The sequence below is a fragment of the Bombina bombina genome, chromosome 3, assembly GCF_027579735.1.
Source record: "Bombina bombina isolate aBomBom1 chromosome 3, aBomBom1.pri, whole genome shotgun sequence".
NCBI lineage: Eukaryota > Metazoa > Chordata > Amphibia > Anura > Bombinatoridae > Bombina > Bombina bombina.
This window is the reverse complement of record NC_069501.1, coordinates 1152339383-1152357608: the sequence shown is the minus strand read 5'-3', so window position 1 is coordinate 1152357608 and position 18226 is coordinate 1152339383. Positions and strand designations below refer to the sequence as shown.

Sequence of the window (18226 nt, the reverse complement as noted above, 5' to 3'; positions counted from 1 at the left end):
ACCTTCTTGTTCAAGGTCCATTCGTACATCTGAATCTGGTTTCCCTCCAACTGACTGCTTGGAGATTGAACGCTTGATTTTATCAAAGCGTGGGTTTTCAGATTCTGTAATAGATACTCTGATTCAGGCTAGAAAGCCTGTAACTAGAAAAATTTACCATAAGATATGGAAAAAATATATCTGTTGGTGTGAATCTAAAGGATTCCCATGGAACAAGATAAAAATTCCTAAGATTCTATCCTTTCTACAAGAAGGTTTGGAGAAAGGATTATCTGCAAGTTCTCTGAAGGGACAGATCTCTGCTTTATCTGTTTTACTTCACAAAAGGCTGGCAGCTGTGCCAGACGTTCAAGCGTTTGTTCAGGCTCTGGTTAGAATCAAGCCTGTTTACAGACCTTTGACTCCTCCCTGGAGTCTTAATCTAGTTCTTTCAGTTCTTCAAGGGGTTCCGTTTGAACCCTTACATTCCGTAGATATTAAGTTATTATCTTGGAAGGTTTTGTTTTTGGTTGCTATTTCTTCTGCTAGAAGAGTTTCTGAGTTATCTGCTCTGCAGTGTTCTCCGCCCTATCTGGTGTTCCATGCAGATAAGGTGGTTTTGCGTACTAAGCCTGGTTTTCTTCCGAAAGTGGTTTCCAACAAAAATATTAACCAGGAGATAGTTGTACCTTCTTTGTGTCCGAATCCAGTTTCAAAGAAGGAACGTTTGTTACACAATTTGGACGTAGTCCGTGCTCTAAAATTCTATTTAGAGGCCACTAAAGATTTCAGGCAAACATCTTCTTTGTTTGTTGTTTATTCTGGTAAAAGGAGAGGTCAAAAAGCAACTTCTACCTCTCTTTCTTTTTGGCTTAAAAGCATTATCCGATTGGCTTATGAGACTGCCGGACGGCAGCCTCCTGAAAGAATCACAGCTCATTCCACTAGGGCTGTGGCTTCCACATGGGCCTTCAAGAACGAGGCTTCTGTTGACCAGATATGTAAGGCAGCGACTTGGTCTTCACTGCACACTTTTGCCAAATTTTACAAATTTGATACTTTTGCTTCTTCAGAGGATATTTTTGGGAGAAAGGTTTTGCAAGCCGTGGTGCCTTCCATTTAGGTGACCTGATTTGCTCCCTCCCTTCATCCGTGTCCTAAAGCTTTGGTATTGGTTCCCACAAGTAAGGATGACGCCGTGGACCGGACACACCTATGTTGGAGAAAACAGAATTTATGCTTACCTGATAAATTACTTTCTCCAACGGTGTGTCCGGTCCACGGCCCGCCCTGGTTTTTTTAATCAGGTCTGATGAATTATTTTCTCTAACTACAGTTACCACGGTATCATATGGTTTCTCCTATGCATATATTCCTCCTGTACGTCGGTCGAATGACTGGGGTAGGCGGAGCCTAGGAGGGATCATGTGACCAGCTTTGCTGGGCTCTTTGCCATTTCCTGTTGGGGAAGAGAATATCCCACAAGTAAGGATGACGCCGTGGACCGGACACACCGTTGGAGAAAGTAATTTATCAGGTAAGCATAAATTCTGTTTTTTGTTTTTTCTTTAATATTCTTTTATTGAGGTTTTGAGCAAAAAACAGCATAAATAAATGGAGCATGTTTATTCACAACATAAATGGGAAACAGCAGGCCTTAATCAGACCAATGAGTAAGTATGCAATAAATATTGCAATCAGCAGGTTATAAGTACAACGAAATGTATACATAGAGATAGACATAGTGAGTAAATGGGTATGAAACCTCTATTTTCTAGTATGCACTCTCCATATTACCCAGTAGGTCACTTTTAGACCTCAAATCAATATATATCACACAGATGGGGGAGTTTATAAAGTACAGTATATAGCAATGATATAGGCATATAGATAAGTAAATATTAAGGAGGGACCCCTCTTTGGGTCCTAATATATTAATGTAATAGTAAAACCCAGTTTAAAGTTCAGCGGGTAAGCACCGCTTAATAGTAATATGGGAGATTTATAGGTTCTTAAATCAATTAGAGTATCTGGAGAACTTCTTTTTGAGTCCTGTTATATATCTGAATCGCTTCAGCAATTCATTTTACAATAATTAAAGGAAGAACAAATTAATATGAGTCTAGAGTAGAGAAACATATTATTAAAGTCCTTCAAATAATGTGGGAAAGGTGTGGCTGAGTTGGGGGTGTTAAAGTAAACTTGTAATATGCGTAAGGCGCCTTATCTAAATGCATGATATAGCAAACTTAGCCTGTAAAAATACGGAACCTAGCAAAGCCTAATTATATGGACATAAGTGCTGTCTGGAACTACATTGGATTGGGTCAGGGGAGTCGTGTCCCTTCTCACTTACAGTATCTCCTGTTATAATATGGGCAGCTGGGGATAGTATTGTGTAGTAGCTAAACTGTATATGGTGTCTGTTGCATTAATATAGTTACTATGTGGATGTGACTCTGTAGAGTCTCTATATGTGCCTGCAAAATCCTAAACCATTTAGGAGATCCAACCACCTAGCAAACATAAATATAGCACAGCGGTAGCACCCTTAAGTCTCTAGATCAATATGTACTGCAACAGGTCAGGGCATGAGTCAAGGAATAACAGACTCCTCATTCGGAATATTGGACTTTATATCAGAAAACAATTGGAAACCTATGTGTTTTACAACATCTCAACCCCTAAATTAATAATTAGTTGTTATAGACAGCCAGCACTCAAACTAAACAATGATAGGTACACATAATGGAGGGATAAGTACAAATAAACATTAAGTAACCTGTAACATAAGGGTTAAAGCTATAACTCGGGTACAACTCTAATAATAGAGGCAGGTGTTGATACATGTCTTCAAAGGCAGTCTCTTCAGAATCTTACTCACCCCAAACTATATAAGATCTGTACCCCCAAAACTTTCCCCTTATATGGTTGGGAAGTTCTCTATCAACCCACCCCACAAACATCAGGATTGTATTGTGATGGAGATGCCTGCCCAGTGTCCATCGTGTGCTGTATGTCCTTAGCAAGATGTTGCCTGTTCTCCCTCCTGAGGATCTGTGTAATATGGAGCAGAGTGACTCTAAAGGCAAGTCCCGTAGGCATTTCCGATTTAGCCCGCTGTCCTACAGGCAATGTCGCAAGCTGAGACCTGGGGGTTACAGACACCGTAAATGAGCTTGTGCCGAACTCCAACTGATCACGGGTAAGACTCATCCTCTGCTCTATCGGTCCGACCGCCACCTCCGGAGCAGGAACCATTAGGAAGCTTGTAGATTCTTCAGCGTCACGCTGTGCTGAGTTAATGGCGCTGTCAGTAAATGCCGGAGCGCCGGCATTTTGCGCACTCTGCAGCTGATTCCGTAGCGTCTCCTCTCTTATAGTAGGGGAAATGATGCTGTCTTCCACCGTGACTGACTCACGTATGTCGTTAATAAGTTGGTTATAGTCAGCTGTCATCGCTTTCTCAAGTCCTTGTAGAAGGACTATCACCACATCCTATTGAATTCCCACAATTCAATAGGATGTGGATATATGTAGAAGGTTATATGGAAGTAGCTAAAAGTCACTTCAGTGGTTGTTTAGGGATGTATATCTGAGCGAGATAGTTTCTTCTGTTTTACCCTGGAAGTCGGGGGGGAGGGAGGGAGGGATACTAAAAACTGCGTGGTAGTCCACCGCCTAAGATCATACAGTCCTGTACAGGTCAGCAAGATTGTATTGCTATGAAAGGATAAGTTATCCGGGTAAAGATAAGCTTCAGAGAACTAAATATAACAGGTTACTGGACCTATTAAAAAGTGTTTTTCCGATATTTGTTAGATTGGTTTGGCATTTCTCAGGGCTCCACTTTTTTCCGTCCGTTATGGCTGCCGTCCGGACACGCCCCCCAAAACTATTTATTTTTTTGAGAAGATAACCCAAGGTATTGATCTAGGCTTATTTTGGAATATTTCATGCCACCATTTCTCCGCCAAATATGATTGTATAAAAAATTGTTTATTTTTTCACAACTTTGGGTTTTTCACTGAAATTTTTTTATATACCCCTTGTGCAATCACAAATGATTGTAACAGCTTCTCTGGGATCCCCTTTGTTCAGAAATAGCAGACATACATGGTTTTGCTTTTGCTTTTTGGTAATTAGAATGCCGTTAATTGCAGCTGCGCACCACACGTCTATTATTCCCGGCAGTGAAGGGGTTAATCAGGTAGCTTGTAAGGTTAATTTTAGCTGTAGTGTATGCCAACCACACTTATCCCCACCATCTTAAGTACTGGCAGACAGTCTTTAGTTTTTTGGATTTTTTTTATTATTAAAATGATTATTATTTATAAATATATATATATATATATATATATACAGAGTATGTGTGTATATGTGTGTGTATATATATATATATATATATAATTACATTTGTTTTATTTTTTTATTTATATTTTTCTGTAGTGTTCCTCCCCCCTCTGGCGATTGTTAGTTAGGGCCCCCCATGCCACCTTTTTCTCTAGTGTAGCTCCCCATCCATCCTTCTCTCTCCCTTCATTATTTTTTTTATTTATTTATTGTTTCGCAGTGTTGGGCCCATCCCATTCCCTCCCTCCATCTCTGGGCCGCCCACCCTCCTCCCGCTTTCCCTCCCACACATCCCGCTGGCACCAGCAGATGATAGTTACAGACGGTGACACACAAAATGTCACCATCCATAAGAATCTGGCATCTGCCTTCATGTGTTTCCATATGCAGACAGATGCCTGCAGCTCTGGAAGAGCAGTTCTCGACTGCTGGAGCTTCCTGCAGCTCTGATGTGTATATATACGATATGCTGTACGATAGGCATCGTACCGCATGACGTATATAGTCCTGTTGGGTCAAGGGATTAAATGATTGCACTATAGAAACCAAAAGCTTAATTGTTGATATACAGTATAGATTCATCCAAAAAATAAGTTCAATGTTTAACAACATTCTTTTACTTTCAAGCAAAAATGTTTGAGTCTTGTTTATAATGTGCTTGTTTGCTTTGTCCTTTGTAGGTTGTCCCCTTGTCCCAGAGAAGTGGCGTGCTGGAGTGGTGCACAGGGACAGTACCTATTGGTGAATATCTTGTCAATGCAGAAGAAGGTGCTCACAAACGATACCGATCTACAGATTACAGCAGCCTACAGTGCCAGAGGAAGATGATGGTTCGCCTCCTTTTTGTATTATTTTAAGATAAAGATGTTTATGGCTTTGTAACTAGCACATGGGAAGAGGCCATTTAAAAAAAAGGAGGGGGGAAAAAGAGAAACAGAAACAAAATGTAGATTTCTTTCATGTAATTGGCAAGGGTCCATGAGCTAGTGACGTATGGGATATACAATCCTACCAGGAGGGGTAAAGTTTCCCAAACCTCAAAATGCCTATAAATACACCCTCACCACACCCACAATTCAGTTTTACAAACTTTACCTCCTATGACGCTCGAGTTTCGTTCCGGACGTTTTTGGCGGCAAAAAATGTTTTCTCTTGTTAAGTGTATCCAGTCCACGGATCATCCATTACTTGTGGGATATTCTCCTTCCCAACAGGAAGTTGCAAGAGGATCACCCACAGCAGAGCTGCTATATAGCTCCTCCCCTCACTGCCATATCCAGTCATTCTCTTGCAACTCTCAACAAAGATGGACGTAGTAAGAGGAGAGTGGTGTATTATAGTTAGTTTTTTAACTTCAATCAAAAGTTTGTTATTTTTAAATGGTACCGGAGTGTACTGTTTCATCTCAGGCAGCATTAGAAGAATAATCTGCCTGTGATTTCTATGATCTTAGCAGAAGTAACTAAGATCCACTGCCGTTCTCACATATTCTGAGGAGTGAGGTAACTTCAGAGGGGGAATGGCGTGCAGGTTTTCCTGCAATAAGGTATGTGCAGTTAACATATTTCTAGGGATGGAATTTGCTAGAAAAATGCTGCTGATACCGGATTAATGTAAGTTAAGCCTTAAATGCAGTGATAGCGACTGGTATCAGGCTTATTAACAGAGATACATACTCTTATAAAAGTGTAATATAAAACGTTTGCTGGCATGTTAATCGTTTTTATATATGTTTGGTGACAAAACTTATTGAGGCCTAGTTTTTTTCCACATGGCTGGCTTGATTTTTGCCTAGAAACAGTTTCCTGAGGCTTTCCACTGTTGTAATATGAGTAGGAGGGGCCTTTTTTAGTGCTTTTCTGTGCAGATAGAAATACTGACAGAGACATTCAGCTTCCCTCTGCATGATACAGGACATCTCTGAAGGGCTCAAAAAGCTTCAAAGTCGTGTTTGAGGAGGGTAACAATCACAGTAGACTGTGGCAGTTGTGACTGTGTTTAAAAAACGTTTTTGTCATTTATTATTCTGTTTTTGTTATTAAGGGGTTAATCATCCATTTGCAAGTGGGTGCAATGCTCTGCTGACTTGTTACATACACTGTAAAAATTTTGTTAGTGTAACTGCTTTTTTTCACTGTTATTTCAAATTTTGTCAAAATTTGTTTCTCTTAAAGGCACAGTAACGTTTTTTATATTGCTTGTTAACTTGCTTTTAAGTGTTTTCCAAGCTTGCTAGTCTCATTGCTAGTCTGTACAAACATCTCTGAAACAGAGGATACTTGTTCATTATGTTTAAAAGCCATGGTGGAGCCCCATAGGAGAATGTGTACTAAATGTATTGATTTCACCTTAAACAGTAAAGATCAGTCTTTATCTATAAAAGAATTGTCACCAGAGGGGTCTGCCGAGGGGGAAGTTATGCCGACTAACTCTCCCCACGTGTTGGACCCTTCGCCTCCCGCTCAAGGGACGCATGCTAATATGGCGTCAAGTACATCAGGGACGCCCATAGCGATTACTTTGCAGGACATGGCTGCAATCATGAATAATACCCTGTCAGAGGTATTATCCAGATTGCCTGAATTGAGCGGCAAGCGCGATAGCTCTGGGGTTAGACGAGATACAGAGCGCGTAGATGCTGTAAGAGCCATGTCTGATACTGCGCCACAATATGCAGAACCTGAGGACGGAGAGCTTCAGTCTGTGGGTGACGTCTCTGAATCGGGGAGACCTGATTCAGAGATTTCTCATTTTAAATTTAAGCTTGAGAACCTCTGTGTATTGCTTGGGGAGGTATTATCTGCTCTGAATGACTGTGACACAATTGCAGTGCCAGAGAAATTGTGTAGGCTGGATAAATACTATGCAGTGCCGGTGAGTACTGATGTTTTTCCAATACCTAAAAGGCTTACAGAAATTATTAGTAAGGAGTGGGATAAGACCCGGTGTGCCCTTTTCCCCGCCTCCTATATTTAGAAAAATGTTTCCAATAGATGCCACTACACGGGACTTATGGCAGACTGTCCCTAAGGTGGAGGAAGCAGTTTCTACTTTCCGTTGAATTTCCTCGGCTCGAAGAGTCTCGGAGTTATCTGCCTTACATTGTGATTCTCCTTATCTGATCTTTCATTCAGATAAAGTTGTTCTGCGTACAAAACCTGGGTTTTTACCTAAGGTGGTTTCTAACAAGAATATCAATCAAGAGATTGTTGTTCCATCATTATGTCCTAATCCTTCTTCAAAGAAGGAACGTCTTTTGCATAATCTAGACGTAGTCCGTGCCTTGAAGTTTTACTTACAGGCTACTAAAGATTTTCGCCAAACATCTAACCTGTTTGTTGTTTACCCTGGACAGAGGAGAGGTCAGAAGGCCTCGGCAACCTCTCTTTCTTTTTGGCTTCGGAGTATAATCCGTTTAGCCTATGAGACTGCTGTACAGCAGCCTCCTGAAAGGATTACAGCTCATTCTACTAGAGCTGTGGCTTCCACCTGGGCCTTTAAAAATGAGGCCTCTGTTGAACAGATTTGCAAGGCTGCAACTTGGTCTTTCCTTCATACTTTTTCCAAATTTTCCAAATTTGATACTTTTGCTTCTTCGGAGGCTGTTTTTGGGAGAAAGGTTCTACAGGCAGTGGTTCCTTCCGTTTAAGTTCCTGCCTTGTCCCTCCCATCATCCGTGTACTTAAGCTTTGGTATTGGTATCCCACAAGTAATGGATGATCCGTGGACTGGATACACTTAACAAGAGAAAACATAATTTATCCTTACCTGATAAATTTATTTCTCTTTTAGTGTATCCAGTCCACGGCCCGCCCTGTCCTTTTCAGGCAGGTCTAAATTTTAATTAAACTACAGTCACCACTGCACCCTATGGTTTCTCCTTTCTCGGCTTGTTTCGGTCGAATGACTGGATATGGCAGTGAGGGGAGGAGCTATATAGCAGCTCTGCTGTGGGTGATCCTCTTGCAACTTCCTGTTGGGAAGGAGAATATCCCACAAGTAATGGATGATCCGTGGACTGGATACACTACAAGAGAAATAAATTTATCAGGTAAGCATAAATTATGTTTTTCAGTTTATGGTGCGTCATACTTGGCGCAAAACATTTTTTCATTATTTAAGACCTCATTCCTTTTGCCTCTGGTCTTTTTTTCTATGTCAGAGGCCTATTCTGTTTGCATTTTTTCCCATTCCTGAAACTGTCATATAAGGAAATTGATAATTTTGCTTTATATGTTGTTTTTTCTTTTACATATTGCAAGATGTCTCAATCTGATCCTGTCTCAGAATCTACTACTGGAATCCTGCTGCCTGATATCGGTTCTACCAAAGCTAAGTGCATTTGTTGTAAACTTGTGGTAACTGTTCCTCCAGCTGTGGTTTGTAATAGTTGTCATGATAAACTTGTACATGCAGAGAATGTTTCCATCAGTAGTAGTTCATTACATGTTGCTGGTCCATCAACATCTAATGCTCAGGATATTCCTGTAAATTTAAGAGAATTTATTTCTGATTCCATTCAGAAGGCTTTGTCTGCCATTCCGCCTTCTAATAAACGTAAAAGGTAATTTAAAACTTCTCATAGAGTTGATGAATTTTCTAATGACCGACAACATACTGATTTATCTATCTCTGATGAGGATCTGTCTGATTCAGAGGATCCTGCCTCAGATATTGACACTGACAAATCATCTTATTTATTTAAAATGGAGTATATTCGTTCTTTATTAAAAGAAGTGTTGATTGCATTTTTTCCAGTTCTTGATGCTATTTCAGATATGATTTCAAAGGAATGGAATAGACCGGGTACTTTTTTTACTCCTTCTTCAAGGTTTAAAAAATTGTATCCTTTGCCTATTGATATATTGGAGTTTTGGGAAAAGATCCCCAAAGTTGATGGGGCCATCTCTACTCTTGCTAAACGTACTACTATTCCTATGGATCCTTTAGATAGGAAGCTTGAATCTTGTCTAAGGAAGGTTTATTTATGTTCAGGCCATCTTCTTAGGCCTGCTATTTCTTTGGCTGATGTTGCAGCTGCCTCAACTTTTTGGTTGGAAACTTTAGCGCAACAAGTATCAGATCATAATGTGTATAGCATTGTTAAATTAATTCAACATGCTAATAATTTAATTTGTGATGCCATTTTTGATATCAGAATTGATGTTAGATATATGTCTTTAGCTATTTTAGCTAGAAGAGCTTTATGACTTAAATCTTGGAATGCTGATATGACTTCTAAATCGACATTGCTATCTCTTTCTTTCCAAAGTAATAAATTATTTGGTTCTCAGTTGGATTCTATCCTTTCAACTGTCACTGGGGGGAAGGGAGCTTTTTTGCCTCAGGATAAAAAATCTAAGGGTAAATTTAAAGCTTCTAACCATTTTCGTTCCTTTCAACAAAATAAGGAACAGAAACCTAATCCTTCCTCTAAGGAATCTGTCTCCAATTGGAAGCCTTCCTCAATCTGGAATAAATCCAAGCAATTTAAGAGCGCTAAACCAGCCCCCAAGTCCGCATGAAGGTGCGTCCCTCATTTCAGCTTAGCTGGTAGGGGGCAGATTAAAGATTTTCAAGGATGTTTGGATAAATTCTGTCCAAAATCATTGGATTCAGAACATTGTCTCTCAGGGGTACAGAATAGGTTTCAGAGTAAGACCGCCTGTGAGAAGTTTCTTTCTCTCACGCATTCCAGTGAACCCATAGAAAGCACAGGCTTTCCTGAAGTGTGTTTCAGACCTGGAGTTATCTGGGGTAATCTTGCCAGTTCCTTTTCAGGAACAGGGTCTGGGGTTTTATTCAAATCTGTTTATTGTCCCAAAGAAAGAAAATTCATTCAGACCAGTTCTGGATCTAAAAGTCTTGAATCGTTATGTAAGAGTACCAACATTCAAAATGGTGACAATAAGGACTATTCTGCCTTTTGTTCAGCAAGGGCATTATATGTCCACAATAGATTTACAGGATGCATATCTTCATATTCCGATTCATCCAGATCACTATCAGTTCCTGAGATTCTCTTTTCTAGACAAGCATTACAAATTTGTTGCTCTTCATTTTAGCCTAGCAACAGCTCCAAGGATCTTTTCAAAGGTTTTCGGTGCCCTACTCTCTAATCAGAGAGCAGGGTATTGCGGTGTTTCCTTATTTGGACGATATCTTGGTGCTTGCTCAGTCTTTACGTTCTGCAGAATCACACACAAATCAACTAGTGTTGTTTCTTCAAAGACATGGTTGGACGATCAATTTACCAAAACGTTCTTTGATTCCTCAGACAAGGGTAACCTTTTTAGGTTTCCAGATAGATTCAGTATCCATGACTTTGTCTCTAACAGACAAGAGACGTCTGAAATTGGTTGCAGCTTGTCGGAACCTTCAGTCTCAGTCATTCCCTTCAGTAGCTATGTGCATGGAGGTTTTAGGTCTCATGACTGCATCATCGGAAGCAATCCCCGTTGCTCGTTTTCATATGAGACCTCTTCAGCTCTGTATGTTGAAACAATGGTGCAGAGATTATACAAGAATATCACAATTAATATCCTTAAATCCCAATGTTCGACTATCTCTGACTTGGTGGTTAGATCACCATTGTATAGTTCAAGGGGCCTCTTTTGTTCGTCCAACCTGGACTGTGATCACAACAGATGCAAGTCTTTCAGGTAGGGGATCTCTGACAGCACAAGGGGTTTGGAAATCTCAAGAGGCAAGATTACCAATCAATATTTTGGAACTCCGTGCGATTCTCAAAGCTCTTCAGTTTTGGCCTCTATTGAAGAGAGAGCCGTTTATTTGTTTTCAGACAGACAATGTCACAACTATGGCGTATGTCAATCATCAGGGTGGGACTCAGTCCTCAGGCTATGAAAGAAGTATCCCGGATACTTGTTTGGGCAGAATCCAGCTCCTGTCTAATTTCTGCGGTCCATATCCCAGGTATAGACATTTGGGAAGCGGATTATCTCAGTCGTCAAACTTTACATCCGGGAGAGTGGTCCCTTCACCCAGATGTGTTTTTTTCAAATTGTTCATATTTGGGGGCTTCCAGAAATAGATCTGATGGCATCTCATCTAAACAAGAAACTTCCCAGGTACCTGTCCAGGTCCAGGGATCCTCAGGTGGAAGCAGTGGATGCATTGACACTTCCTATGAGTTATCAACCTGCCTATATTTTTCCGCCTCTAGTTCTTCTTCCAAGAGTGATTTCCAAGATCATCATGGAGCAATCATTTGTGCTGCTGGTGGCTCCAGCATGGGCTCACAGGTTTTGGTATGCGTATCTTGTTCGGATGTCCAGTTGCCAACCATGACCACTTCCACTAAGGCCAGACCTTCTATCTCAAAGTCCGTTTTTCCATCAGAATCTCAAATCATTAAATTTGAAGGTATGGAAATTGAACGCTTAGTGCTTAGTCATAGAGGTTTCTCTGACTCAGTGATTAATACTATGTTGCAGGCTTGTAAATCTGTTTCTAGAAAGATTTATTATCAAGTTTGGAAGACTTACATTTCATGGTGTTCTTTTAGAATTCCTAGAATTTTACAGTTTCTTCAGGATGGTTTGGATAAGGGTTTGTCTGCAAGTTCCTTGAAAGGACAAATCTCTGCTCTTTCTGTTTTATTCCACAGAAAAATTGCTAAACTCCCTGATATTCATTGTTTTGTACAGGCTTTGGTTCGTATCAAGCCTGTCATTAAATCAATCTCTCCTCCTTAGAGTCTTAATTTGGTTTTGAAGGCTTTACAGGCTCCTCCGTTTGAGCCTATGCATTCTTTAGACATTTAATTGCTTTCTTGTAAAGTGTTGTTTCTTTTTGGCCATCTCTTCTGCTAGAAGAGTTTTTGAATTATCTGCTCTTTCTTGGGAGTCTTCTTTTCTGATTTTTCATCAGGATAAAGCAGTTTTGCGGACTTCATTTAAATTCTTACCTAAAGTTGTAGGGAAATTGTTGTCCCTTCTTTGTGTCCCCATCCTAAGAATTCTTTGGAAAGATCTTTACATTCTTTGGATGTGGTGAGAGCTTTGAAATATTATGTTGAAGCTACTAAAGTTTTCAGGAAGACTTCTAGTCTATTTGTTGTCTTTTCTGGTTCTAGGAATGGTCAGAAGGCTTCTGCCATTTCTTTGGCATCTTGGTTAAAGCTTTTGATGCATCATGCTTATTTGGAGTCTGGTAAATCCCCGCCTCAGAGGATTACAGCTCATTCTACTAGGTCAGTTTCCACTTCCTGGGCTTTTAAGAATGAAGCTTCTGTTGATCAGATTTGCAAAGCAGCAACTTGGTGGTCTTTGCATACATTTACTAAATTCTACCATTTTGATGTTTTTTCTTCTTCAGAAGCAGTTTTTGGTAGAAAAGTTCTTCAGGCAGCTGTTTCAGTTTGATTCTTCTGCTTATAATTTCATTTTTTTTCTTTTCCATTATAAGATTAAAACTTATGATTTGGGTTGTGGATTCATTTTTTTAAGCGAAATTGGCTGTCTTTATTTTTTATCCCTCCCTCTCTAGTGACTCTTGCGTGGAGTTCCACATCTTGGGTATTGCTATCCCATACGTCACTAGCTCATGGACGCTTGCCAATTACATGAAAGAAAACATAATTTATGTAAGAATTTACCTGATAAATTCATTTCTTTCATATTGGCAAGAATCCATGAGGCCCACCCTTTTTATGGTGGTTATGATTTTTTTGTATAAAGCACAATTATTCCAATTCCTTTGTTTATGCTTTTTTACTCCTTTCTTTATCACCCCACTTCTTGGCGATTCGTTAAACTGAATTGTGGGTGTGGTGAGGGGTGTATTTGTAGGCATTTTGAGGTTTGGGAAACGTTGCCCCTCCTGGTAGGATTGTATATCCCATACATCACTAGCTCATGGACTCTTGCCAATATGAAAGAAATGAATTTATCAGGTAAATTCTTACATAAATTATGTTATATTACTGTACGAGTTATAGGCAAATGTGAAAAAATGCTTTTTCTTTCATGTAAGTGGGAAGAGTCCATGAGCTAGTGACGTATGGGATATACATTCCTACCAGGAGGGGGTAAAGTTTACCAAACCTCAAAATGCCTATAAATACACCTCCCACCACACACATACTGTACATCAGTTTTACAAGCTTTGCCTCCCTGTGGAGGTGTTGAAGCAAGATGTGCTTGATTTTCCTCTTTGAAAGGCGCTTCTAAGCATTTTGGGAGTATTGCCTGTTGAATTTAGTGGTTTCACCCATGGGAAATCCTTTCAAAGGCTCTCTGTAATCGGTCGCAGGGATTCATTCCTTGTCTCCCTTTTCAGATCGACGTTATACTCCTATACCATTACCTCTGCTGATTTTTTTCAGTACTGCTTTGGCTGTCTGCTATATGTGGATGGGTGTCTTCTGGTAAGTATGTATCATTTTTTAAGACACTCTCAGCTATGTTTGGCGCTTTATGTTATAAAGTTTTAAATATATGTATTTGCTTATATTTGCGAAGAGTCAAGTCTATGTATATTTCCCTTTTCTGAAGACTATGAGTTTCAGTATGGAATTTGTTTGGGAAGATTATTTATAATTTTTGCTTACCTGGGGTTCCAGATTCTTTCAAATTTGACCAATATTTATGGCGTAATATTTGGTGTAAAATTTTTTTTTGCTGCGAAATTGTGTCTAAGGTGACGTAATTTTCGTCATTTCCTGCAGCTTTGTGGATGCGAGTTTGGGCGCGAAGTCGCACTTATTATGACGCGAGTTGCGTCATTTCCTGATGTTGGCTTTGGAGCCAAAAAATTTGTAACTTCCTTTTTGCGTCATGCGTCATACTTGCCGCTAAAAAAACGTTTTTGGATATTACCCCTCTTCCTTTAATGCTTCTGGTTCTCTTTATATTAAGAGATTTGATGCTTATTTTTTGCATCTTACTTTAGCATAAGCATTTTTTCTCATTCCTGAAACTGCTGTATGAGGATATTTTGTTTAAATGCTTTTTTATTTCTTTTTACATTTTACAAGATGTCTTAATCTGATCCTGTCTCTGATGTTGCTGTAGAAACCATGCTGCCTGAACACAGTTCTACCAAAGCTAAGTGTGTCTGTTGTAAATAAACTGATGTTATTTCTTCAGCCCAATTTATGTGGCATCTGTCATGATAAGCTTTTGCATGCTGATAATGTTTCTATTAGTACTAATACATGGTCTGTTGTTACTTCAACATCTAAAGTACCTGATATTCCTGCAGATGTAAAGAATTATATTGCTGCAGCTATAGATAAGGCTATGTCTGCTATTCCACCTTCAAATAAACTAAAAAAAGGTCTTTTAAAACTTCTCATAAATCTGGCTATATTCTTAGACCTTTCTATGGCTGATGTGGCTGCTTCTTCAACTTTTTAGTTGGATAGTGTAACCCAGCAGGTAGAAGATCTTCTGCATCAACATGCTAATCATTTCATTTATGATGCTATATTTGACATTATTAAAATCATTGTTAAATTTATGTCTATAGCTATTTTAGCCAGAAGAGCTTTATGGCTTAAATCTTGGAATGCTGACATGGTGTCTAAATCTAGATTACTATCTCTATCTTTCCATGGTAAGAATTTATTTGGTTCTCAATTGGATTCCATTATTACCACTATTACTGGAGGGAAGGGAGTTTTTTTACCTCAAGATAAAAAATCTAAGGGTAAATTTAAGACTCCTAAACATTTTCGTTCCTTTCGTCAAAATATGGAACAAAAACCTACTCCTTCCCCTAAGGCCTCTGGTTCCAATTGGAGACCATCTTCAAATTGGAATAAAACCAAGCCTTATAAAAGACCAAATCCAGCCCCCAAGACTGCATGAAGGTGCTGCCCTCAATCCAGTTCAGCTGGTGGGGGGCAGATTTAAAATTGTTTTCACAAAATTTGGTCAGGTTCTGTTTAGAATCAGTGGATTCAGAATATTGTGTCTCAAGGGTATCAAATAGGTTTCAGAATAAGGCCTCCCGTGGGAAGATTCTTTCTATCTCATGTTCCAACAAATCCTGTGAAAGCTCAGACTTTTCTGAAATGTGTTTCAGATCTAGAGCTTTCAGGGGTAATTATTCCAGTTCCTCTACAGGAACAGGGTTTGAGGTTTTATTCAAATCTATTCATTGTCCCAGAGAAAGAGAATTTTTTTTAATTTTTTTATTAAGGACAAAAAACATACAATGATTATATATATAAACATAGTACAAAATAGTTTCAAACATCATTAATAAGAGTAAATATGTTGGAATAGTGTCCTCTTTTTCTTTCCCCCAATTTGATGCAGTAGGTCGCTCTTGGACCTTTCCAAGTGTTTTTGGTAAAGTCCAGGGGATATTATGAACCAAAACAAAGGAAATCAGCATCCTACTAATATGGGAACATTGCAGATGTGGCATAAACATATGTAATCTTGATGCTGAGACCAGAGCTAAACACAATATATAAACAATACACATCGACACAAACCAATAAACATAGGAACAATTGTAATATATAATAGTACAACTCTCTATTTAAAAAGAGATAATAATGCTTAATCACATTAATGTTGATTAATCTACAGACTCAGTCTAAGGGCCTTTGCTGAGTTACCCCATCTACATCAGAAGCTAACAGGAAAAGGGCGATTGGCTATAGGTAGGTAACTATGCTGGTAGGTGAAATATAGTTCTCAGGGTGACATTAATGACAGGTGCAGTGCACTGTGAATGCTGTGTCCGTCCCATGATCCCGGCCGTAGACCACTAGACAAGACACCCCCTTGAATTCTCCCCGCCATCTATTTTGGCTAACCCTAGATTCTGGTGGCCCACCTTCTGTATATTTAGAGTGGTGTTCTGCCCAAGGGTCCCCCCTAACCCCCAGGGCTCACATCTATCTGTCAAATACCAAAGAAAATGAGGGCTCTTTCTTATATGACTATATATACATACTAGGGTATATCTTCAACCAATTTAATTTCTTACGTTTTAAGCACATTAATGAAAGTAGTACTTTTCTCCACCCTTCTATTGTGTATAATGAACTACAGCGAGTCTGTGTGTAGAGGGTTTAAAATAAGCAATAGATAATAAAATATTAAAACATTGCCCCACAAACAGCCCCTTATCCCCATGTGCATATGTGTCAACTTTCCCAGACAGGACAAACTTATATACTAAAACTCTGTCAGGGCTAAAGTACTCAACAAAGACCAAATAATCTGTGGTACGCTGCATAGCATCCGCTAGGCAACGGCAAACACCCGTGGTGAAAGTCCCATTTTAGTGTCGAACCTGGCTCGGTCAAATATGAGCTGAGTCATTAGCTGATCTGTTTTACGGAGACCATTTCTACCCAGGAGAATGTCTGAAAGAGCACTAAGGCTCAACACCTCAGATGTCGCTGTCTCCCAGGAGCTCCCCCCAGGACTCCAAGGCAGTTCCGTCATTTCCATTTTAAGTCCGTTCTTACTTGGCAGACTTACTTTCTCCTGGTTATAACCATAAGTATCTTTTGTGTCTCCTGTGTAGCTTTTTCTGCTGTGTCTCATTACTTCTCTTTTTCCCAGCGCCATCTTTGTTTGATAGTTGCGCAATTGCAGTGTCGCTTCCTGAGCTGGGGAAGTAAGTGTCGTGCTCGGGCTATCTTTCAACCCGGTCTGTTCCTCCAATATGGGCAGAGATAGTGGGATGTTATCCTGCTGCAGGGGCTCTCCGTTTGTCTGTATGCTGGTGACAACAACCCCCATGGGCTCTGTATGTGATACGGATCCTTGTTCCATGGTTTGCTGTGGAAAGTGCGCTGGGTCTGTAACTTTAGGTAGCCTAGCTATAAGAAGTTGTAGCTCACCCTCAGACAGCGCCTTCTCCAAAAGAGGTTGAAAGAGATCTTCCAGCCTGGCGAGAATCTTGTCCCATCTGTCTAGAAGAGGTTTACCTCGCTCTGCAGCTGTGGAGTTCAACATCTCAATTTTTATCGTGCTGTGTAATAGATTGTTATCAGCGATATTGAGGAGAGTTGCTAGCAATCCGGTGTGTCGATATTATTCAAAAGTGTAAACAGCTCTGGCCATACGCCCCAGGAAAGTCCGGGGCGGAGGCGCTGCCTGTAAATGTGCCGTCACTACAGGCCTCAATTGTCCTTTTCAAACCCTGGGATCATAAATACAGCAGTCTTAAAATGTATATCATAGATTGTCTTGTATGTACACGAAACCAGTCGTGTGGGTCCTCTTTGCTGTGAATAATAAGCTATAATCGACAAATTATAAGCTCTTCACCCGGAGCTCTAGAAATATGCGACCGTTCAGAGTCGCTACTTGGACACGCCCCTACTCTGCCTTTTTATGTCCACAATAGACTTGCAGGATGCTTATCTTCATATTCCAATTCATCCAGACCACTATCGTTTTCTGAGATTCTCTTTTCTAGACAAGCATTACCAGTTTGTCGCTCTTCCATTTGACCTAGCGACAGCTCCAAGAATCTTTTTGAAAGTCCTCGGTGCCCTTCTATCTGTAACCAGAGAGCAGGGTATTGCAGTGTTTCCTTATTTGGACGATATCTTGGTACTAGCTCAGTCTTTTCATTTAGCAGACTCTAACATGAAACAACTAGTGTGGTTTCTTCAAAGACATAATTGGAGTATCAATTTACAAAAGAGTTTCTTGATTCCTCAAACAAAGATTACCTTTTTAGGTTTCTAAATAGATTCAGTGTCCATGAGTCTGTCTTTAACAGACAAGAGGTGAATGAAATTGGTTTTAGCTTGTCTAAACCTTCAGTCTCGATCATTCCCTTCAGTGGCTATGTGCATGGAAGTTTTAGGTCTTATGACTGCAGCATTGGACGCGATGCTCGTTTTCATATGAGACCTCTGCAGCTTTGCATGCTGAATCAATGGTGTAGG

The 18226-nt window shown here is 39.9% G+C and overlaps 1 protein-coding gene across 1 annotated transcript in view; it reads left to right on the top strand.

Moving 5' to 3' along the window:
• Nucleotides 1-18226, top strand: part of ATM (ATM serine/threonine kinase) — a 925848-nt gene that overhangs the window by 778063 nt on the left and 129559 nt on the right. Inside the window, exon 57 of the mRNA XM_053708547.1 lies at nucleotides 5013-5162. Coding sequence (XP_053564522.1) covers nucleotides 5013-5162 — 150 coding nt within the window. The remainder of the gene's footprint in view (nucleotides 1-5012; nucleotides 5163-18226) is intronic.